The 25,897-nt window shown below is 34.7% G+C and overlaps 1 protein-coding gene across 2 annotated transcripts; it reads right to left on the reverse strand.

The window, feature by feature from the left end:
* Positions 1-458: 458 nt before the first annotated feature.
* Positions 459-25,673, reverse strand: LOC121728657 (elongation of very long chain fatty acids protein 4-like). Of its 2 annotated transcripts, none has more exons than XM_042116880.1 (7): positions 25,588-25,673; positions 10,924-11,015; positions 8,610-8,878; positions 6,820-6,991; positions 6,433-6,560; positions 6,018-6,167; positions 459-582 (listed from the first exon to the last, which is right to left on the reverse strand). In XM_042116880.1, the coding sequence occupies exons 2-7, from the start codon at positions 11,000-11,002 to the stop codon at positions 502-504; spliced, it is 879 nt and encodes a 292-aa protein (XP_041972814.1). In that variant the 5' UTR covers positions 11,003-11,015; positions 25,588-25,673; the 3' UTR covers positions 459-501. The 2 variants fall into 2 exon arrangements, with proteins under 2 accessions (XP_041972814.1, XP_041972815.1); XM_042116881.1 differs by having other exon boundaries at positions 25,564-25,628.
* Positions 25,674-25,897: the final 224 nt, after the last annotated feature.

Genomic DNA, 25,897 nt, shown 5'->3' on the forward strand with positions numbered 1-25,897 from the left:
ATTTTTAGTTGACAATTTATTTATAAATTGCTTCTACACATTCGAGTTCATAAAAATAGCTGAGAATTTCATTTATTCAATGAATTGCTTGAGAAGTGTAATAAATAGACGAAGGAAATTGATTTTCTGCGTCTATTTATTACATTTCTGCAAGCAAAAGATGAGCAGATCTATGAACTTTGATTAACGTTAATAGTAATTTTATAATATTTAACTAGCTGTCCCGGCAAACTTTGTTTTGTTATATAAAGTATTTCGCCCATATTATTTTATTGAATTAGTGACTAAATAAGTATGGCACCATGGCAATCCTTGAGGGGGTTACAAGTAGCGATCAAAGTTATATGCCACAAATAAATATTATGATTTCTCTCGGGGAAGCACAACTCAGGTAATAGAAATAAGCTTGACATAAAAACCCAACAATTATTATTTATTTAACCTATTAAATGTAATATAAGTGGTAATTAGTCTAAAATAAATTATGAAGGTAGTTATGACTCAGTTGTCTTTCAGTTTCTGTTCGCATGTGTCGTCATCATCAAGGCTTTGCCCGTACCTCACCTCCATACATCTGCTGCCCTGAAATTATAGAAGGATTAAATTAGCTTAAATTTAATTAAACTATAAACTGCTTAACAGTTAATCAGAAGGGAAAATACAGTCAAAATCCTCCCTCGGCGGATTGGGGACATCAGAGTGGTATATAGGACTCTATATAGTCTAGGACCTAGGTGGACTTACTCAAGCCCCATGGTACTATCGAAAAAAATAATTCAAAGGCAGATGACGGATCTGCGTCATTGGTCGGGTTTTTTAATAATTTTTAATTTTTTAATAATGATTCAGGTGTAGTTTATGCCGTAATTGTTATGGGGTCCAATTTATTCATGATCAGAAATATTCAGTTTTATCCAGTCGCTTGGGTACCGGTACATTTACCATAGGTGTAGGAGCTTAAATATTAAAATAAATAAAATAAATAAAATAAAATATCTTTTTATTCAAAATGGGTATCATGATACACTTTTTGATCTTGATTATAATATTGATTTCTAAAAAAAGTCATAAGGATCAAATTTGTTACTTACAACTTTGTTTCTACAATTAGTTTCGATAAATTCGATAATATTTGACATACAAGCGAAATTATACTTTGACTTGTTTTTTGCATTTATCTCCGTAAATATTGATTTTACAATGAAAATTACAATAATTCAATACGTAGAAAATTAAATTTACAACAAATTTAGTCCTTATCATTTTCGTAAAAGAATGAAATAAAGAAGATATTATAACTAAAAAAGATTAGACCTTGAAACCAATATGGCGGCTAACGCACTCGTCGGGTTTGATCAAGTTTTTGAATTTAAGCTATTTGTGACCTCCTCTAAATACTGGTGCAAAAAATCTGACTATAATTATTAATATGTAAAAAAAAAACTTTTTTTTTTTAATGAAATAACTCTATAACTGGGGTATGGCTCTTAGTTCGTAAACAGCACATTTTCAGCAGACTTTCGTCGTGTTTCCTATTCCCATCCAGAAAAAATACCTTTTTTTCAATAGTCCACAATTATATATTTTTTTTAAAATTATAACCTAGATATAAAATTACTTAATTCAAATTAGTTAAATTGAACTCTTAGATACTTAATTATATGTTGCCTATACTTTTTAATTACACGATTAGGGTAAACATACTCATTGTATAAACCCAAACCCAACCTTTGATTACCGGAAATTGCTTCCCTCGTTTGGAGAATAACAATTTACCCTTTTAACTTTATCTGAAACAATAAGTATCCACACGTTTAACCCTTTTTCGCATTAACCTATTTAATATAATACCGCAATTATTGTATATATATATTGCAGTTAGCTAGTTACTACTTATGAATTTAGAAATATATATTTTTTTATGAAATACGAGTAAACGAGCAAACGGGTCACCTGATGGAAAGCAACTTCCGTCGCCCATGGACACTCGCAGCCATGGGCGTACCCAGGTTCTGGGCCACGGGGGGCAAATTACCCAGGTTCTGGCCCAGGGGGGGTGGGGGGGGGCGGCAAATTACCCAGGTTCTGAGCTAGGGGGGGGGGGGGGAATCAGATTTTTATAAGCTAGGTGTTTATAAAGAATAAAAATATAATATTTTTTGTTGTAAATATATTGTATTGCAAACAAATGGCAATTTTTTTTTAATTATAGATAAAGTACTAGATAATATACTTAGTAGGTAGGTACAACACGGTTCGGAAGGAAATAGGGTAGGGGATTGGGCCTCCGGTATTCGGTAAGTTTATAATAAAACAAATATGACTACTTTATATTTTCAAGCAATACGCGAGATAGCAATTGCTTTTTAAAAACGTAAGGCACTTTAATTTTGTCAAATTACAATTTTTACCAAATTGTGTAAAATCAAATAAAATTTCTGCAAAGTATTTTTATTTTTTACAAAATACGTAGATATTCTAAAAACTTATTAACCTTGGCCTTTCATACTAATTTTTGAGGTAATTATTTGCCTAAATATTATGTAGATTGATAAATTAAAAATAGTAAAATATACTACTATACAGTACAATGGGCATTGTCCAAAAAAAATCACATGTACTTTTTCTATTTTTTTTCGTTAAAATAGGGTATTTTAAGAATATAAATTAAATAATTTTGAAATTCATTGGCTAGTTTTTTAAACTTTTAAAGTTTCGCTCTGACGTCATCATCGGCGGACAATTGACCTCTGCAGTATGTTTTAAATTTCCTTACAATCTTATGTATAATGGCTGGTTCGTCAAATGCAAGTTCTCATCATGTGAAAGCGAATACGAGAAGCTTACCAAAAGTTCGAAACGTAATGTTGGTCGAATTCATTGATAATTTAACGCCATGTCAAACTAAGGTTAAACATATTTGTTCAAAAATCTAAGTAACTAATGGGTATTTTTTTCGTTTATATACAGAAAAACGATCACTGACCTTATTCCTCGAAAAGTTTTTGTAATGAGCAAAAAAAAAAAAAAATGGACAATCCCCATTACTATAAATTATTGTACAGTGTATAGTAATATGTAATTACTTCCCTTCCCTTCCCTTCCCTACCCTCCCCTATTACCCTATTCCCTCTTAAAAGGCCGGCAACGCACTTGCAGCTCTTCTGATGCTGCGAGTGTCCATGGGCGACGGAAGTTGCTTTCCATCAGGTGACCCGTTTGCTCGTTTGCCCCCTTATTTCATAAAAAAAAATGTAACTGTTTCTTAGAAGTTAAATTTACAATAATTATTAGTATTATATTACTCCGGAAGTTCAATAGAAATTGTTATACTTGACACAACTTCCCAAGTTCTCAGAGGCCGCAGGGAGAGAAACTAATATCAAGTCTATATTGGACCTGAATTTGGGAAACTATCGAATACATGAAGCAAACTGGTGTAAAACCAAAAGTTAGTAATGTTAGAACCATTATAGGTGACCGGTGACCCTACAAATGTTTAGAATAATCCTATCATCGCATGAGGTTTCCTAAGAGCCCCCCATGTTACTTTTCTATTGTTGCACCTTGAAAGGCGATTATTTGTACTGATTTATATAATTAAAAATGTATGTAGGTATAAGAATCTTAAGATTTCACCGCTGCATACAACCACTAATGAAAAAGTATCTGAGATCATTAAATCAATTTGAACAAAAAAAAAAGCACGCGGAAGGACAAAGTACTATCTCAGCTCTTTATCTTAGCTTTTTCTTTATCTCATTATTCTCAGCAAAGTAAGCAAGTCAGTTTTGCAAGATCCCTTTGTGCGTAAAATAGCAGTTGATACAGTCTAAAATCCATATCTTATATCTTTAAACGAGCAATTCTTGTATATTGTATTCATGAAATTTAGTATATAGGGGGTTTCGGGGGCGATAAGCCGATCTAGCTAGGAATCATTTTTAGAAAATGTCTTTTTATACGTGTTTTATCGATAATCGGGGGGGGCAAATTACCCAGGTTCTGGTGCCAGGGGGGGGCAAATTACCCAGGTTATGGGCCAGGGGGGGCAAATCAGATTTTTCATAAGCTAGGTGTTTATAAAGAATAAAAAATTAATAATTTTTAGTTGTAAAAATATTGTATTGCAAACAAATGGCAAAAAATCGTTGTCTTAATTTTTAAAGATAAAAATACTAGATAATATACTTAGTAGGGACGTCAACATGATCCAGGGGGGGCAGCTGCCCCCCCGCCCCCCCCCCCCCCCCTCGGTACGCCCATGGTGACTGTCTATACCTTTTCACACCGAATTTGCGAAAATTTTGTAAGGAGATACTTTGAGTCCCGGGAAGGACATATGATACTTTTTATCTCGGAAAATGTGCGGTTCCCGCGCGATAATCGAATTTTGCAACGGAGTTGCGGGCGTCATCTAGTGAATAAGGCATTAAAATTAAACTACCGGCATATTTTAATTGGTGAGAACTGAGAAATACACACATTGAAATCATCCCTTTTCATTTCCATGATTATTTATCGATTTTAAACGACATTAAATACTGTAATCAGCGTGCGTATCATTACAGCGAGATGAAAGCCGTGACGCAACGGAATTGCATCACACACTTTCACGTTACGTAACGTAACCTAAAAATTTACTTATTAGCCGACATCAGAGCGGTTCCGGTCGGTGCGTCAATGTGTTATGCCAGTTGAAAGCACGCAAAATTTGGATACTTTAATCGGTGGTCACCAACATAGTTATGTGGGCTATGGAAATAACTAACAAGGCATTGCAAAATCTTATAGTTAAGTAACGTCGGCTGGTACGTGACCCACAATTAATCGTTTGACTTAAGTAAGTTTGTAACAGCCAACTTAGGGAATAAGCTTAAATCTAAACACAATTAAGAGCTTTAGGTGCTGTAAACTTTGGTCCCGAGTCCCGACAATGTGATAGTGGGATTTTTACAGGACTATCAACAAAATAGGTATTCCCTAAACTACAGCTCGACAAGGCTTTAAATGAACGTGGCGAAAAAAGGAATTAACGCTGACATCATACAAAAACGTCATTTTTGACAGTTCTCCTTTACCAGCAGCGCTCCCACCAACGTTCATATAAAGCCTTGTCGCACTTTACCAGCTGCAATGTACCATCGAGGAAATTTATTCATAGGCTGTTGATATACCCGTACGTCATTTTGTCGTATCAAGTCAATTCCAATGAGTTTCTAAAATACTAGAGTAGCAATGTCTTACAAAAGATTCTCAGAAATGCGTAACCACTTTTTTGTTCAAAAGACAATGTCAAGTCATATATTCGTTATGTCATTATGTATGTGAGATATGCCTGCAGGCATCTTCGAAATGGCAACGCGTTGTTACCGTAAACTTCCAATCTAGTTACGTTAGTAACATAGAATATCATTGGTCAATTCAATATTTTTTGTGATCTGTCGGCTGGGTTTGACATAACGTGACCAAACTACGTAGGTCCGCCATCTGCCTATGAATCAGCTTCTCTGATTGTACCTTATGGCAAATAGACAGGAATATTGAGTGTGTTCTTTATATTGCTATAACTCGCACGCCTAACACGGCCTTTTTCCCATCTTACATGCGCTATCATGACTTGCGCTATATCCTAATTACCCAATATTGCGAAATGTTTTTTATGATTTGTTGGTGTCAGATTTTGGTGTTTATATAACTCACAATAATTACCTACATCTTTAACTATGATTTATGGTTACGAAACCCTGATTCAAAGTAATAGGTAAGTCTACTAAAATATTGTCCATGCTAATATTATAAATGCGAAAGTGTGTCTGTCTGTCTGACCGCTGAACTGATTTTGCTAGGTTTTGTGATACTTTGATTCCCGGGAAAGGATATAGGATACTTTTTATTCGGAAAAATGCACGATTCCCAAGCGATAAGCGAGTTTTGAGGCAGCGGAGTTGCGGGTCATCAGTTACTAACAAAAGAATTAGGAATTTAAAGAAGAAAGAAGAATAAAAGATGATTACCTTCGCTATGTATGCTTTCATGTAGAAGTTGCCAAAGAGGACGATGAAAGAGATCATGTAGAAGATGAGGACGTAGTGCATCCAGAGAGGGAACTCGCAGCCGGTTCTGATGCCGTTCACGCCGAGGATCAGAGCGCATGTGAACTGGATCTAGAAAGTATAAAGCAAGAAGGTAAAAAAGATTTATAAATCAAAAAATAGAATGGGCCTACATTTCTATAAAATAAAAGATTGCAAGGATTTTTAGAAATGAGTAATTTCAGGAAATTAAAAATGCATTATAACCTATTGTGACATCAACGGGAACCGATTTTGTAGGAAGTAGCTGTTTTTGGATACTTTATATTATTGACATCTCTAAACGCAGAAATATACAAAGGGTAACAAAATAAATTACAAAATCATTAAGACTTACAAGCTGAAGGATGGTCAGGTATTTCTTCCACCAGAGGTACTTGCTGACGCTCGGTCCGAACACAGACAGGCCGTAGTACGTGTACATGAGGACGTGGATGCCGCTGTTCACCATGGCTGGCAGGAATGCTGAACGAAAGACGAAGACATTAAATACGAGGTCACCGAGGATTTAAAAGACGATGGAGACATCGAAAGGGAGAGGAAAGCGATGGCGGTCCGCTAAAATAATATGTTGGCGCACAGACGGTTTTCACACCGTGCTGCGACGTCGCATTGCATCGCATATAGTGGGGGAGGTGATGCTATTTATACAATTTCTTCGATGGTACCACTTAGTTTTTCAATACACTTTCTATATGACTTTAAAATAAACCATTAAACTTACTTGAACCACTGGGCACCCATTTGATTCCAATCCACCAGAACGAGAACATAGTGGAGTGATGATAAACGTGTAAGAAGGTAAGCTGCTCATCCTTCTTCCTCAGAATGAAGAAGAACGTGTCACAGAATTCCAGAAGTTTCGAGAAGTAATACCACCATACCGCATCAGCTATCTGAAAGTTGTATTTGAATATTAATGCAAAGGTGTTTTTTAAGACAATTTGGAGCATTGAGTGACCTTGCCACTACTATTTCGTATAGTAAACACTCAGAGTTGGTTGCACCAACTTACTTAAACTATAACTTTAATTACAACTTTAACTACAATGCAAAATGTCAAATCTTAAAAACGCCATTTTTTACAGTTCTCCTTTACCAGCAGCGCCCCCGCCCTCGTTGATTTATAGCCTTGTCGGACCAGCTGTCATCTGTCAAATTTTGTGGTCAAAATTAAGGTTAATGTTAAAGTTAGCGTTAACTATAACCATAACTTTAACTTAACCACGCCTCTGGTGCAACCCACCTTTATTAATCCATTACATCTAGTTCGAAATATTAACTTCGCAGTCTAAATAGACGTTTACTCCCAAAACACTAAGAGAAACAGTTCTGTATAGTATTATGCATTTGTAACAGAGACAGGATAACTTGTACTAACTTACAGCAGTTTTGAATCTAAACTTCGAAGTCAACGTAGAATGCGGAACGTCAGAAAATACAAGTTCTAAGCGGCTTATTTGAAAATAATTGTCGTTGTTACATTTCCTAATCAAATTTGTTTTTATAACATTTAATTTCACCGAATCTCAAATGTAATTAATTAATAATAATATTATATCATATTTTGGTAAAATTATATTGTGATTTGTCAAATTAAACTAAATAGACCAAACAACCAGATTAGCATTTAATAGAAAGTCTGTGCTCTTGAAGAATTAAGAGGATACACCAGGGGCTAGAGAAACGAAAAAAAAGTACGTGTAATATCTATAGCTCTCCGCGGTATGGGCTTGAGGTAAGGTCTCCCTTACCTCAAGCCTATACCGCAGAATGCGATAGAGACAACTGCAGAAAATCAACGATTCGTTGTCCCCTGATTCCATCTCCAAAACTTAACCGATTTAAGTACTTTTTTCATTAAAGATTAAAGAAAGGCTTGAGCTGTGTTCCTATGATTATTTTTTTTGTATAATCTAGCAAAATTTGTTTTCTTGATGTTTGAACACAGCGGAAAATCTGGCCATATTTTTGGGTTTTTGGACTAAGGACTGTGTCAAAAATTTGCCCACGAGTCTACAAAATGTGACCCGAATACATGCATACTTAATTCAAAATCTTGTATTCGGTACACAATTTTGTGTATACATATACAGGGTGTAACAAAACTAAGTGATAAGACTTTAGGATATGTACGTGTTCCTTGTAGTCAGTTCACTGTGAAAGTAGCAGCGCTGAAAGATCAAATTTTTTTCACTTTTGTATGGGGAAACTCGTGACGCTGGGGCGCTTGCCCATACAAAAGTGAAAAAAGTGGTCTTTCAGGGCTGCTACTTTCATAGTGAACTCACTGCAAGGAACACGTACACATCCTAAAGTATCATCACTTAGTTTTGTTACACCTTGTAAAAGTGACAATAATGCCGTTTATTTCGTAAAGAGTGTTTTGCGTTGCTATTGCCATATTTTGGTGTGGGAAAAGGAACCAAATTCAAAACGGTTGAAGTATGGCAGTTACGTTTCCTTAATTTTTATTATTCGTAGATTAGTATGGATAATAATATGGATGTTCACCTGCATTTCGTCGGGGTCATATTTCTGTCGGCACGGCTCGCATATGTAGCTATACCGTAGCCTGAATGACGCCGTCAGTAGTCTGACCGCTATGTACGCGTTGAGGGCTGCCATCGCTAAATTATATGGCACCAGCAGCCACGTCAGTTTGAAGGGCTCCCTGTTCTTCATTATCTTCGGTCCGATCCACACGATGAAGAGGTAGATTAACGTGTACACTACTGTCGGTAGCGGCGAGTCTACTAGCGGCCATCCTTCTGTTCTTTTATCTGGAATAATTCGAAACTTTATACTAGCAGATTTAACTAGCTGCATCCAAATTGGCTTTAGGGTTCACATCTCAATGTCTAGACTCTAGAGAGTGCAGAAATGCAAGTCTGACAATTCAATCTGTTTTGTGCAGTAAACAAAATTAAATTTCGAATATGACATAAAAAAGTCAGCTTTATCTGCTGCTGATAACTATAATCTTATCCTCCTCTATTCGTATTATATAAGAACTTTGCAATTGGGCTGTCAGTTATAGTAAGTGGAGTATAACTACTTAATTGATGAATCTAAGCATCGGGTGCGCTGAACCGGAGCTCCCACAAACTACACATAATTTAATATAATTTTCACTTTGAAGTACGTTGTAAATCCAACTCCAGTATAATAAAATTTATGGTAGGTTTATATTACAACGGCGTAAGTGCATTTCCATGCATGTTTATTTAAGGCGAGGCCATATTTCTCCAGCGCATTACGGTCTACGGAGCGTTACTTAGTACCTATGCAACAAGGCTCCGTTGGGGCGACGCGATGTACGACAAATTTGAAACAAGTCAGCGCGACATTTACCGTCTCATATTTTCATCCCCCGTTTCGTAAAAATACGACGTCGAATTTTGTCCAACGACGCAATGCATCAATGTGGCACATTATTGATATCAATTAATATATCGTATGTGTAAACGTCGTAGCATTGCTGCTGCGACGACGACGACTCATCACACCGCAACGTAGCTTAAGGGTCAATTCAGACCGCAACGCGACGCGTAGATGCATTTCTAAATTTGTATAGATTTGACAGACTTGCAAGACGTGTTTCATCGCCCTCATTGAATTCTGTCAATTCAGGCTTCAGCACAAATTCAGAAATGCATCTGTGCGTCGCGTTGTGGTCTGAATTGACCCTATTGGGTCAACTAAGGTCAAATTAGACCGCAACGCGAGGAGGCGAGGCGAGGCGTGGCGCGGCATTTGACAGATTTCAATTGCGTCAGACGTCTTGCGAATCTGTCAAATCCATATATAAATTTAGAAATGCAACTACGCGTTGCGTTGAGGTCTGAATCAACCCTAACTCTAAAGGCGAGACCTCACTAAGCGACACTATACGCTGCAACGGAGCGACGCGAATCGCTTCACGAGTAGCTGACGGTTAGTCATTAGTGTCGTGTAGCACCGCTGCCGCGTAGTGAATCACATATCACATAATTTATACAAAAAATATTTTGTAGTAACGCATCGTGTCGCTCCATTGCAGCGTAGTGTCGCTTAGTGCGGTCTCATCTTCAATAATTTGATAATACTTGTCGATGTCAATTTTGCGAGGGCTCGTCTCCTTAAGAAGAAAATAAAGGAAAAGAAAGACTATTATTATTAAGTAGTTACAGAGAACCAAAGACATTAACAACAAAATCCCTTTTTAAAATACGCCCATAATTTCACACGCATTTTGTCAAAGCCAAAATATAGGGTGGCTGAAAGGATTTCCCTCTTGAATTCTGAAGTTAAATAATGGAAAAGTGATTTGAGACTTTACATTTTCATAAATTTCCGTTGGGAAAACTCTATTATTATAATTATTTAATCACTGTTTGTAATGATATAATTTCAGCGATTAGATTCTCGGGCTACTTCCCGAAATTATTATATATACCTATTCCTATATACCTAGTTATATACTTAGTATATTATGTATTGAAAAATGACTTTTATTTAATTTATTGAAAAGTTTTATTAACCATTTTTTCCTTACAGTGGATAAACTATAAATCAATATAAGCACATAACAGAATTGACTTGCTTAATTGGCAGGCAATCTAGTCTTAGGACAGCCCAGTTAACAATTAAAGTTTTAGATAATTATAAAATTCAACTTAGAAAATATAATATAGTATATTAATTAGAAATAGTAAATATAGTTAGTACTTAAATATTATATAAATTAGGTTTTAAAGTACCACCTACTCTATTCCACTCTATACCACTTATTTTAAAATTTATTTTTATGTGTACCTTTTAGTGCTCTCCTAGATTTTAAACTCACCTGAAAGCGACAGTGTCCATAAATAATAGTCGTAAGTGTCTTTTAGTACGCTCTGTGTTGAATTTACTATAGTCGCCATTTTATCTTATAATCTGAAACAAAAAAAATATACTCTTTTAAGGAATGAAAATTAGAGCTATTATGTCATTATGTAATATATTATGGTAAGTGTTTAATTGTAATTATTACAAGGCCATGCGATGCATTTTCAATTAGCCAATAATATACAATATATTCATTATTATATTTTTAAAAAAAAATTGTAATAACACCGTGGGCGGCTAGTCAGTCAATAGGGATGACGACAAAGTCAAAGATTAGCTGATTTTTAACCGACTTCCAAAAAGGAGGAGGTTATATGTTCGGCTGTGGAGATTTTTTTTTGTAATAAAATAAAGACAGCGATAAAATATAAGTATTTCCAAAATTTCAGCTTCATAACTTATGTATTTTTTTGTTATGAGCCTTCAAAGTTGGATAGTCAAGTCGTTATTTTTTATAAAATGCCTTAATTTTTGAATACCATTCAATAAGTTATGCAATTTATAAAAAAAAATCTTTTGAAACCACTTTCATAAACGCAATATTTAACATAGCTATCGATCACACTACATAAGCGTGACGTCACAATTAGGTAACATTTTGTATGGATATCCTGGTGAGTTTTTGAGCTATCAAAGTAATTTTTTCACCGATATTCCTATTTTACCAACAAGAAAAAAAATCGTCATGCCTATTGTATCTTCTTTACTTGTGTAGTAAATACCAGTTTAGATTGGCTTATAAATAATAATAATATTATAAAATTCTTCGCATCGCCTCATCACGTTTATTTTTTTATAACCCAAACTAGGACTTAAATATTAGTTAATATTAATATAATATTATCTTTATAAAGTGTTTTCCAATAAGGACTTGACAACTTTTTTTTTAAATAAAATTAAAACTATTTGAGATATTTCAAAAATTTTAGCATCGGGTTGAAGTACAATGAAAATATTTTTGAATGGAACACTATTTTGCTCATAATAAGGCCACCGCAGGCACGTTTGCAGCGGTGATTCGTTGAATCCAATTTTCTATGGCTCGGCTACACATTTCGGCTATTTCACCTTAAATTTTGGCTATGAGCTCTTCTAAGGTTGTCGACTTAACCAACGACTTAACGCAGCCCCAAAGAATAAAATTAGGAGGCGTTAAATGGCACGAAAGCGGAAAGAGGCGCTTAATCAACTTGTCCATTTTTTGAGATAACACGCTCATCTAACTTGCTCTTCAATAAATCGATTGTAACGTGTGCTGTGTGGCTTGTGGCGCCGTTCTATTGAAACCTCATGCTGCCCAAGTCTATATCTTCCAATCCGGGCCAAAAATTACCCACAATCATAGCCAATCTGCCTGTCTACAAGCGACTGTCTACTGTCTACTGGCGAGAATTACGACTGAAAATCGGAGTTAACGCTCTTAAAGTAGCGGCCACCAACTCCGAATTTCTGTAGTAAATTTTTAATATTTTCAGACTTTGTTCGTTCGTGTAATTCACCATGATAAAAATGTAATGTCTACTTAATAAACTGACAGTGACAGGTGGATGTTAACTGAAAGGGTGCGCCCACAAACTAAATTCAAAATTGTCAAGTCCCTACTGGAAAACCCTTTATTTTTATGTGCTTAATGCTTATTATAACATATTATTATTCTGAACACAGGCTTACAACAAATAAGCAATTCAGTAAATTAGGAAAGTTTGACAGTTTCGTAGGGTCTACCATTATAATTTAATTCAGTAACAGATGTCACGCAGAATATGGGTAAAATGAACCCTTTAATACACAAATATCAATTGTTTTCAAGTATTAAGGCTTTAACAATCAGATGCACATAATATGACTTAGTATTTAATTTTAATATAATGCAAAGTTTACAAGATTTCTAAATTAAAATTTAAAAAATCGACTAAGTGCGAGTCCGTAAGGTTATAGAGCGAAAGTAGGCAAGAAATTGTGTTTTTGTATGGAATCCCTTTTAAATATTTATATTATTTTAATTTGATTCTTGATTATAATAAAATTAAATATAACTAAATATTTTGTGCATATTTTAAGTGCCTACTTGTTGCCATTATTGATTACGAGCAAAAAAGACCAAAAAAATCACGTTTGTTGTAGGGGAGTCCCCCTTAAATATTTATTTTATTTTGTTTTTAGTAAAAGGGCTGCAGTCAAAGGGCTAGCTGTTTGATTGAACGGCTATTTAACCAGTGGACTGCGACACATACAAAATCTGTGAAAATTTCAGAAGTCTAGCCATAGCGGTTCTTGAGATACAGCCTGATGACATACAGACGGACAGACATCGAAGTCTTAGTAATAGGGTCCCGTTTTTACCATTTGGGTACGGAAAAATAGTAAAATAAGTAGATACTTCAACTGAATTAGCAACCAAAGTGTAGTTTATAATATTAATACTTACTGCCAGAGACAAAAAACGGTCGGTTTTCTATTTCTGACAATTTAGGTGAGATTATTATACTTTAATATTATAGTAACAGACTACACCTACATTTTCATTGGCGCAAAACCTCGTGAGTTTTTTTTATTTCTTAAAACCACTTGCTTAATCTGAGTTAAAGTTAATCCTGGGTTAAATATATTAATATTCTCCTTCGATTTGAAACACTAAGCCAGGTTTAAGTGATGACCGTTTAAAACTAAATCAAAGGACTATAGCAAACAGAATCCCTGACGGTTTTTACAGTAGTCGATTGCTTTACGATTCTATATAATATTTACTGTAAATTGGTTTCCATCGGTGAGATATGGGTCAAGTGGAGAGCGTAGAAAGTACGCATTGTCAATGTGTCAACTAGAATTGCCGAATCATCGGAGAAATTGCTCTTAGTAAAGATTTTCATTGCAACGAATTTACGGGAGCATTTTCCTTATGTTTCGTTCTAGATTGTTTGTAGAAAGTGTTTTGAATACAAGGAATAACTTGACTACTTCCTAAATATTTTATTTGAAATCATGAAGGGTCTGATTACATTGAAATCTGATTAGATGATGTGATGCAGTTTTAAATGAGATATAAAATATTAGAAAAGGCACAGCGGGTGACAAGTCTGTCAATTCCATGTGATTCTTCTTGTGCTTGTGTGTGTTAAATAAACTGTTAAATAAACTGACTCATTAAGTGTCTCTTCTAAGTTCTAATCGAGTTTATCTGCACAGGTAGACCATTCTGATCCGATTTAAAAAAAAAACTTTCAGTGTTTTGCTCATTTATCGAAGAAAGCTATAATATATTATCACGCTAAGACTAGTAGAACCGAAGAAATAGAGGAAAATGTGGAAAAAACAGGAAAAATTATTAGAAAGAGTTTATGTCACGAACTACTGGAGCAATTTTTATTTGGCTCAGATATAGAGTAGTAGAGAGACATAAGCTACTTTGTGTAAAATGTACCTGCGGTTTCCGTAAAATTATGTTTCAAGTTAAAATCTTCAAATCAATTATGTGATTTTATTGCTAATAAATGTAAATTTATTTATGATCAAAAGCTGTGTGAACAAATAAAATATAATTGCTGTTGGTCCATACAAAAAGACCAAGTCTTCATATTACTTATACTTTCAGTAAATAATATCATTATAAAATTATACTATTCTTTTAAAAACTGACCTTTAAAACTTAGGAGTACAGTTTTAAAATTATTCGTCAGTAAAAGATGCATCAGGGGCCGTACCACGAAACCATTTTGAGATTCAATCGAAAGAATTGGAATGCCGCGTCCTACTCCAACAAACGTGAAATGACGTTGTTGGAGCAGGACGCGGCATTCTCGTTCGATTTTTTGAGTCTCAAAACGGTTTTTTAGTAGGCCTATAACAGGTGTAAGCTGCATTTTCAATAGGCATGATGACTATTTTTTTTTCTTATCGGTAATTGAAAGACACTTAAAAATAGAAACATTGTTGAAAGAATGACTGTGATAGCTTAAAAATTCACCAAGATATGACAATTCAAATATCTCATAAAAAAGACCTGCCCGAAACGCTCCATACAAAGTGCTACGAAAGTATGACGTCAGTCTTTCGTAGTTTGTACGCATCGGGAGACAACATGGTTCGACAGGTATATTAAATATTGCGTTTATGAAAATGGTTTCATAACAAAAGTTGCTTATAATTGGATAGGTTATCGAATTGTATACAAATATTAAGAAATGTAATTGAAAAAAAATTTGACTTGAATATCCAACTTTGAAGGCGCATAACAAAAAAACATACAAATGCTATCAAGCTGAAATTTTGGGAACACTTATTTTTTACCGTGATTTCTTTATTTTATTAACAAAATTCGCTAATCTTTGACCTTGTCATCATCCCTATTATGTATTAAGATAATATTGGATTTGGATAACCAGAACAATAAAACTTAATAATTAAAACTTTTTGTACCCAAATATTCTATAAACTGTATTTCATCTAAGATTAATTAGCCTTATAATATATTTTGTATTGTAATAAATTATTAGATTACGCTTGCAAGTCGGTTGCGCCAAAATTCATTTATCGGGCGATAGCCGTCTTAAAGTATTACCTACCAAAGCGAATTTCAGAAAAAATGGGTTAAGACTAAAGAGGTAACAGACGGACACACTTTCGAATTTATAATATTAGTATGGCTATATAGATTACTCTCATTGTTATGAAAGGTTACCTGTTTGTGTGTATACTATTCGGTACAAAAATTTTGAGAGTTTTTATGTTTGAATAATTGAAGAATTATTATTCGGCGAAACAAACCCGCACGAGTTCACTTTTCAACACAATATTACACACTGTAACCAAATACGCATTTATATAAATTCATCTTCATTCTTAAAGAATAAAATGAATGGGTTATTTAAGATTATAAATTGAAAGATAAGATATTATAAATAACAAAGGTGGTAATAAGGAAGATCAGTATAATTATTTAAGTAATATAAAATTATTATTTATTTTAATATTTTAATATTTTCCAGGGCTGGTCAAAATTTATAAAAGGGTTTTACCCACAAACAAAAATAAATTAATTTTACGTAAGTAAAAATAATGACTTGTAATCAAAGATGGCAGGATAAGGTTATTTATAAATATTATATTAATAGTAGGTACCTACTAAAATAATAACGAATTAACAACAAATATTTTATTTAAACTCAAAACTTTACGCCACAAATTCGCTAATTCATCAAATAATATTATTAGTTGATCGAGTCAATTAATAATGATGACATTAATTATTGTTTGTAACATAATATTGTGTCTTTTGAATGTGTCGTGACAAATGTCCATTCAAAAAGAGAAAGCACGAACGAAAATACTAGGAAAGAAGGGGAAAGCATGGTATCAGGCTTATCTTCCGCGTAGTATAATATGCTAGTCTTCGACTTAGAATTTTCTATTTATCTTTTAATGATTAAGTATTATTTTTAATCTATAAAATAATATTAAAAAGAAAAAAAACATAAGTTCATGGCGTGATGGACTACAATAATTACAATTATTAATAATTTATTAAAATTATCCTTGGTGCGAAAACCTATAATATATATAGTATATACTTACCAAAAAAAGATAATGGCGAAGAGCCCATAGACGGCCCCAAATTGTATAAATAAAAAAAAAAAAAAAAAATATTTCATTTTATTCCAGAAATATTTGTAGAAGTCTAAGTAAGGTTTGAGAGGTGAGAAAATGTAGGAATAGGATAGAAAAGAATAAGAGATTGCTAATATAACTCAACTAACTAACTAACCATACCAATATATACATGACAATAATATCGTGTTATAATATTATTATTATCATGGTTTTCATTGATCATAAGAGGGTAACTAACCCAAAAAATCAAAATCGTGCTTCTCTCTTCACACTCACGCCCGTCTTTCATATTATGCCAGGTGAAAAAGGACGACGCGGATTCATCGCCAAATTATTTTTTCTTAATAACTCGATAAATATACAACATTTTAAAAATCCGCTAGGTTGGTTTCTCAATGATAGAATATTATACAATGTGTTAAAATATTAACTTAGTTCAATGCACGGTTATGGCAATAAATGAAAAATTCGTGAAAATTAGCTGCATCTTTGTGATTTTTTTCTATCGAGAAAATTTTAAGATATCGTGTTTTAGCTCAGATTGAATTCTCAGAAATATAATTTAGTATCTAATTTTAGAAAATGAAACAATTCGGGGCTTATTTTCAAGTATAAAAATGAATTATAACATCGACACTTTAGGGGTAGTAGCCCCCTTAAATATTGTTTTCCCTATCCATGACAATATATTGACCTAAAGTCCAGCTCAAATTTGGAGGGAATTATATTGCGTAAGAAGCTAGAGTTATGTTCTCTATCTTATTTTAAGCAATCTCTATCTATACTTGTTGTGATCGGATAAGTTATAAGTTATAACATTATAATGATCAAAATTTTGAGTAGGGTGAAGCGTAGAAAATATTAAACATTTACTAGCTGATCCGACAAATATTGTGTGGGGTATAGGAATAAACTTGATCCCACTGTTATCATATTTTCTGTGATGAATATTTCAGTAAAAAACATATTTTTTCGATATTTCATTATATATCATAGAACAACATTAAAGAGTTTTATTTTTTAAAAGCTTTTATTTAACTTGCTCTGTATGTATGTAAGTATGTATGTTACGGTGGAATTTTGGAACTCAATTTTGAAGTAGATATATTTAACCGATTGAGCTGAAATTTTGCATACACGTTTAGTTTGGATGACCATGCACGATGTGGTATGTGACATCACTCTCAGTCCAATATGGCCGACCATCCATGATGGTGAAATAATTACTTTCTATGCAGTCCTACAATATGGATATTAAATGAAAGGGTTTTTTGAGAGTAACTCGAAAACGAATGTAATGTCATTCTCCATCCAAAATGGCGGAGCATCCAAGATAGGGGAATAGTTATTTTTAATGCACTACTGCAATATGGGTATCAAAGGAAAGAACTCATTGAGAGTATCATATAAACGAATGTACTGTCATTCTACATTCAATATGGCGGCTCATCCAAGACACGGGAATACATGGTTATTTTTAATGCATTTCTGCAATATGAGTATCAAATGAAAGGGCTCATTGATCGGGTCGGGTCGGGTCGGGTCGGATCGGGTCGGGTCGGGTCGGGTCGGATCGGGTCGTGTCGTGTCGTATCGTGTATGCGATACTATATGTGTCATGTCATGTTATGTCAAGTCAAATCCAGTCTGGTTTTAGACAATTTTTGTTAAGTGAAATTTAAATTTTTAGTCATGTAGAAATAAACGGAATATTTTTAAAACAGCTCGCTAGATATAGACACGGTTTTTTCACTGATTAAAATCAAGTACGATTTCTTAAGGACTTAAGTAAATCAGATTTTAACAAATTCTTGAAACAAAACTAAGAACATACTAACAGACTAATAAATCTACCCAGAGATATCTAAAAATCAAAAAATAAATTATATATTCAAAAAACTTTTTGAAAAAAAGCTTTTATTTTAAAAACACTCTTAAAAGACGAAAATAAAATTCTCCTTGAAATGTATATTAAAATATAACCTCAATATACTGTACAATTTGCATGATAAGAAAAGCTTGTCGCGCGATTTGTGAATAAACTAGCTAGTAGGTACCAATTTAATAAGGATTAAATTGATATCCGATAATCCGAAGCTCTTCTTATATTTATAGAACTAGCTGTTGCCCGCGACTTCGTCTGCGTGGACTTTAGTTTATAGCGCGCGGTGTCAACAAAATTTGTCAAATTTAAAAAACTTTTTAAAACCCTGGCAAGTGGTACCCCTCTTAGGGCCGCGCTACACCGGAATGGCAGCGCTGAAAGTGCTCGCCTCGCCGCTGCTATTCCGGTGTAGCGCGGCCCTTAATTAATCAAAATACCCAAAAACAGCTGTGCAGTGTGCACATAATCTATACTAATATTATAAATGCGAACGTATCTCTGTCTGTCTGTCTGTCTGTCAGTCTCGCTTTCACGCCAAACGCCAAAAGTATCTCTGTCTGTCTGTCTGTCTGTCAGTCTCGCTTTCACGTCAAACGCCAAAAGAATCTCTGTCTGTCTGTCTGTCTGTCTGTCTGTCTGCCAGTCTCGCTTTCACGCCAAACGCCAAAACTTCCGAACCGATTGTAATGAAATTTTGTATACAGATAGTCTAAAGCCTGAGAAAGGACATAGGCTACTTTTTTTACTGGAAAAAAGGGTTGTAAGGGGGTGAAAATGCCTAAATTTGTTCAAATTAAGTTAGTTCCAACAATTCATAATAGATGGCGCCGTGAGTCTTCTACATCGCGCTGACGCTTGCTCAAAAGTCTTTCTATAAGACGTGGTATCATCTTACATTTAAGTTTCGATTTTTTTCGATTGTTATATCTATTCTACGGTATTAAATAACTCAGTACTTTATCTGTGTGTGACGTAACCTTAAATCTATCAATGATAAATAGTTTATGGGTAAAGTTGTGTAATTGGAGGGCTAAATAAGCTTTAAAATTTGGCATAAAATATAAAGTTTAATATAAAAAAATGAAATACTTATTGTGTGCACACTGCACAGCTCTATTGATTTAAGGGGTACCAGGGTTTTTTATAAAAGCTTTTGACACCAATTTTGTTGACATCGCGCGCTATAAACTGAAGTCCACGCGGACGAAGTCGCGGGCAACAGCTAGTAATATTATACATAAAATATGTTTAAGATTTTTGAAATTTTATTTTAATACACATCCAAGACCCAGGAACATTGAAAACTTTTTGTTCCGCCTGCGGGACTCGAAGCCAGGACCCCCGGGATGAGCGCTGGCCACGCGCAATGCGAATTCATTTTCATCGATATTTTCATGGAAATAAGATATTTTCCCACATCAAAATGTAGCCTATGTCCTTTCTCAGACTCTAGAATAACTGTGTACAAAATTTCATTGCAATCGGTTCAGTAGTTTTGGCGTGAAAGCAAGACAGACAGACAGACAGACAGACAGACAGACAGACAGACAGACAGACAGACAGACAGACAGACAGACAGAGATACTTTCGCATTTATAATATTACTCGTAGTATGGATTACAGCAACGCAAGGCGAGCCATGAGCGGCTCGGCTTTTGCAATATAAATATTATAATCTTTATTTTTCAACGTGAAATGAACCTTAAATCACATAAATGAAGATTATATTATTTGGTGTAATAGTGAGTGTCATATCGCTAGTTTTTTCAAAATAGGTAGTGGGAGGATTTTTATTTAGATACAAAAAAGCACAGCGGGGCTAAAATGGTCACATTTAGCAATTCCTCTCAATCAATTCAGCAAATGAATAGGGATGATGACAAGGTCAAATATTAGATAATTTTGTTAATAAAATAAAGAAATCACGGTAAAAAATAAGTGTTCCCAAAATTTCAGCTTTTTTTGTTATGCGCCTTTAAAGTTGGATATTCAAGTCGAATTTTTTTTCAATTAAATTTCTTAATATTTGTATGCAATTCGATAACTTATGCAATTAAAAGCAACTTTTGTTATGAAACCACTTTCATAAACGCAATATTTAATATACCTGTCGAACAAAGTTGTCTCCCGATGCGTACAAACTACGAAAGACTGACGTCAGTCTTTCGTAGCACTTTGTATAGAGCGTTTCGGGCAGGTCTTTTTATGAGATATTTGAATTGTCATATCTTGGTGAATTTTTAAGCTATCAGAGTCATTCTTTCAACAATGTTTCTATTTTTTAAGTGTCCTTCAATTACTGAAAAGAAAAAAAATAGTCATCATGCCTATTGTCAAAACTGTCAAACTGACAAATGTCAAATCAGTACAAAAATACAGAAATGAATTGCAAGCAGAGTTGCATTTTGCGATTTTAGAAAAATGAATCATTTTATGATTCATATCATGATTCTTCAAAGCGACCATTTTAGCCCCGCAGTGTTCTAATATAGAAAACAAACTGTGCCATGCTGGCTTTTCGGATGTAGAGAAGTTAGAGCTCTTCAATGAAATTGAATAATGAAATCGAATTAATACCGATGTTGTGATGATGTGATGTTTAATAAGTATAGAACATGAAATTTAAAGTAAAATTGAAGTAATTTACGTTTTGGGGTTAGGTTTGTTAGGGTCAGTCAAGAGTCAAGACTCAAGAGCATGTCATGGTCAAAACCGAAAAAAACTTCAATCTACCAACAAATAAAAATAGAGTTTGTTATCTATTTTATATTGAAGAAATTTTACAGTACCCATGTGGTAACTTGATGTGCTGTTATAGTTCGTCTGGTGGAACGAAAGAAGCCACCGCTTAGAGTCCTCACCCTTAAGCGGCCGGACAAACTGTACTTTTACTTTGTACCCATTTCATTTTGACCGCGCGCGTGCTTGTTAGGGGGCGCTAGGGTAATGTTTGCACACGGGCGCCACATGGGCTAGAGACGGCCCTGAAAATTACTATTTAAGGGGGCCTCCCATACAACAAACCTGACTTTGTTGGCCTTTTTTTGCTACGCTTCTATAACTTGGTTGCGATGTGTGAAATCACCACTGTATGAATAAAAGTAAGTTATGTCATAATTGCTCATAACTCGACCAAATAACGAGGACCCGTCAACTGCGTATTCAGAATCAATTTTTCTTATGGTACATTCTTCTGAAAGGCTTTGAACGACAAATATACTTTGATTGTACAAATCGATTCCCTCGTTGTGTATCTTTCGTTACTTGAAATCTTTAGTAATCTCAGACACAAAAATTGTAAAGCGATTTGCGCGCGTAAAATATTCTGTCACAATATAATATTACTTAGTTAGTTGACTGTTGATACACTGGATTAATACATAGATTACTTTTTACTTCGGGAAATATCACAATTTATTTCCCGGGTAAAACCGCGGGGGACAGTTAGTTATGATAATATTAGTAGAGGAGGGGAGGGTGCTAGTCACTCGAGCGTCATGGAGACCTAGTAGGTTTTTTACATTAGGTAAAGCTGATAAAAAAATAATAAGAGAGTTTTTATTTAAGTGGTGGGTTCAGAAACGAAAAAGAAAATATAATTAGTTAGAAAATAGCTTATTTAGGTAATTTATAAATATATTTTAGACAACAAGGACTAAATCACTTAGTTTAGTGCAAAATAAAATATCTGCGAAGCTTAGTTAGGAAAATATGAATCTTTATTTTTTATATTTTAAAATGTCCCTACAGGCTTACTTAACCTTTGAATCGTCAGTGCTTTATATGGAAGCTTCTTTTGGGTATACTAAACATCCCCTATCCTAATCTGACAGATCTGATGACATTTCAATATTAAAAAACAAATTAACCCACCACGTGAGAAATCTGATTTCTATACCCTGATAACTAGACACAATATTATGTTGGAAGCCAACACAAGCTTAATCTGACACGCTCGAGCTGCTCCCGAAATCCCTCTTCCCCTCCCCAACTATATATTTTGAATCTTATAAAAAAGTGAATTGACATAATTCAACTAGGGATTGCAATCCGGATACTTCGAAATCCGAAAAATCCGGAGTATCCGGATTTTTTGGGTCTTTGAAAAAATCCGGATTTTTAAATTTCAAAATCCGGATTTTTGGTTTTTTCGAATAGTAGATAAAATTATGAAATAGAAGCTTTTACTTAATATAAAAATAATTTAAATGTATCGTTGTATGGCTGGTCTCTGGTATCGTGTAATATCTATATCTGACATCATCTTGGCGGGGGCACTCCCGTGCCCCCAGATACAAATTCACATTAGTTTAAAGGCGCTGTCACAACTTTGCGTTGTCTACACGTACCAAAGTCGGAATTTCGTATGTCTAATATTCCATTGTGTAGTTATTTGGTGGTTGTAATTACATGTCTTTACATTTTTAATTTTATTTAAAAGAAATAAGGACGTCATATAAATTATCATTGTTTACGTAACCAATGCTGATTTGTGATTATGTCTAATTAAATAAAGGAATATAGTAAGTTTATAATATAACGAAATGTTGATTTAAAGTTTAAATTATTATTTTAAGTCATTATTCTGTGCAATAGCCTGAATATAAATATACTATCCAACTGCTGGGCAAAGGCGCCGCCCGAATCTTTCACTTATCTTGCCATCCAGTGCCACAGTTTACTAGCCCAGCTGATATGCCTCCAGTCGGCAGTTTTTAAAGTCTTCGCAATCCTTGGTTCCTATTGGTAAATGGTAACGTAACCGCTGCCGAGTTGGCTAGTAAGGAAAAAATAGAATCCTTGCCAAAAGCCTAACTGGACAATGTAAGCTCAACAAGTACCTTTACAGGATAGGTGTTAATAGCATTACGATCTGCACATTCTGTGACACACCTATTCACCTTCTACTTGACTCTACTCCTCTACTACAGAGCAAAAACTCTTCTTATTTACTAAAGAGGAAAATTGTGGCACCAATCCCAATCACATCGTTAAATTGATGAGCAGCACTGGGTTGGGGACGGTACTCTAATATGAAGGAGTCACAATTAGATCCTCAAGGATCGTCGTAACGTCAGGATTACAGTGATCTGCCTTCGGAGGAAAAAAAACACCTCCAGAGCATAGTGCTATCTTTAGATATCCACTCAGTCGATATCCAGCCTAGATTTATGCAGACAACGTGACCAGCCCAATGCCACCTTAGCTTGTCCGTCTTAATTCCTACGTCTCTGATTCTAGTTTGGGAGCACGTTAATTTTTTTTTGTTTTGTTGAGACTTGAGCTCTATTGCTCTTTGGCAGACCCCGAGTTGGAAGTTTTGTAAATCGCAAATCGGCCAATGATAGAGTTTGCGCATCGTTGGTTATGATGAGTGAGATACACATATCAACAAGTCTGCGCTTCAGGGAGATTGGTAAGTCACCATTCTTCATGGACCCGTTTTTCTGCCTTTCTGTTGTCATAAGAAACTATAGGTCTGCCAGGATCTGATGGCAAATTTGGATGGCAGATTTTCAAAAAATATCCGTAATCATTGGATAAATTTTTATATTTGCACGTTCACACACAGAATCAGCCGCTATAAGGAAAAAAGGATCAAAATATTTTATTCCAATTACCCCGGTATTGCTAGAGTCAATTCAAATTCTCACTTTTTGCCATCAGATCATCGTAGAACTATAATTGGCCCAAGTACAGGTACTCGTTGACATAGTGAATTCCTTGCTCGTCTACCTCGACCGTACGTCTCGTACTGTAGATCATTGTTTGACCTATTTTTTGTAAGTTCCACCTCTAGGCTTGCAGATCTTGGAGCATAATTTGATGATGTGCGGCTGATGGATGTAGGCGCAAAAATTACGAAGTCATCGATAAAGCGGAGGTTGCTCAGGATTTTCTTATTAACTAAAATTTAACATTTTTAAATACATAGTTAAAAAAATCAAGGTATTTAATTAAGTTGGTAATAATATTTAAAGTACCAGATACAGTTTCTCTTCTTTTTTACACCCATGTGAAAATCGCTAACTTATGAAAAATGATAATTTTTTAAGACGTTTTATTTTGCACTTTTAAAATGAATGTCAAGTACTTAAAGAAATAATAAGAAAATAACTCACATTTACAGCTATTTATCAAAAATATTTTAAAAATTTCAAATATCCGGATTATCCGGATAATCCGGATTTGAGGATGAAAAAAACCGAAAATCCGGATTTTTTTCAAAATCCGTTTTTTGCAATCCCTAAACTCAACCAATGACGTAGGTCCACTAACTGCATATGAATTGGCAACTCACTACGGGGCCATTTTTAAATAAGAAGAAGAAGAACTGCAAATGAATAAAATATATCTTCGATGGTGCGATTATGATAGTAAGCTTTTGTAAAGTGAAAAGCTCAATAGTATTTAAACAATGTAGTATAATATAGGTTATCACTGGACCACGGAACACCACCGTGGTCCAGTGGTTTAGAGCGCGGCTCTCGACTCGGAAGTCGGAGGCGTTGGTTCGATTCCCGCGTTGAAAACATGTTATTTCCAAGTTTGGTTAGGACAATGTAGGCTGATGCCTGATCACCTGATTGTCTGATAAGTAAGATGATCCATGCGTCGGATGGGCATGTAAAAGTCGACGCCTGATCTCTCGCCAGTCGTGTCGGTCTTCCATCCCACTGGGTTATGAGAGTAAAGAATAGATAGTGCTCTTGTGTAACTGCGCATACACTTGGGCACTATAAAATTACTCCTGCGTAGCTGGCCTGGTTTCAATGAAACCGGCCACCGTCACCGAAACCGGTGTGTGAGTTATTATTATGTAGATTATCACATTTTACTTTTTAGTTATTACATTTTTATACTTTCACATTTTATTATATAATTAACACTGCTGAATTTCCATGGTATCGATATTATAAAAAGTAGAAAAACACCTATTTCTCAAGCCTACTATATAAGATATATTATATATACATATAAATAAGATTAACACTGCTTAATTAACGACATTTTTGTTTAGTGACTTTGAATTTTACGCTTATTTTATAGATTTATTTGTCACGTCGATCAATTTGTTTAATATATTCCGCAATTATTACTTACGTGAGTCACACAAATAATAATTACCGTAACTATCACTACACTGCACTGTGATCTGCGCGCGCGCACCTCCACGCCGCGGTCGGTACTGTCGAAGGCTGTATCCGCATTCTCTTTCAGGAGGTTCCGATTTTCACTCGCCATGGTTGTATAAGACGTTTCCGCGCCGTGTTCGATGCTGCCCGGAACTTCGTTGCGTCAAAACTGGTTGGAGAAACGTACTTTTGACGGGATGAAAACTATAATTACTAACTTTTTTTTTTTTAATGAAATAAGGGGGCAAACGAGCAAACGGGTCACCTGATGGAAAGCAACATCCGTCGCCCATGGACACTCG

Source organism: Aricia agestis, chromosome 7 (assembly GCF_905147365.1).
Source record: "Aricia agestis chromosome 7, ilAriAges1.1, whole genome shotgun sequence".
Classification (NCBI taxonomy): domain Eukaryota; kingdom Metazoa; phylum Arthropoda; class Insecta; order Lepidoptera; family Lycaenidae; genus Aricia; species Aricia agestis.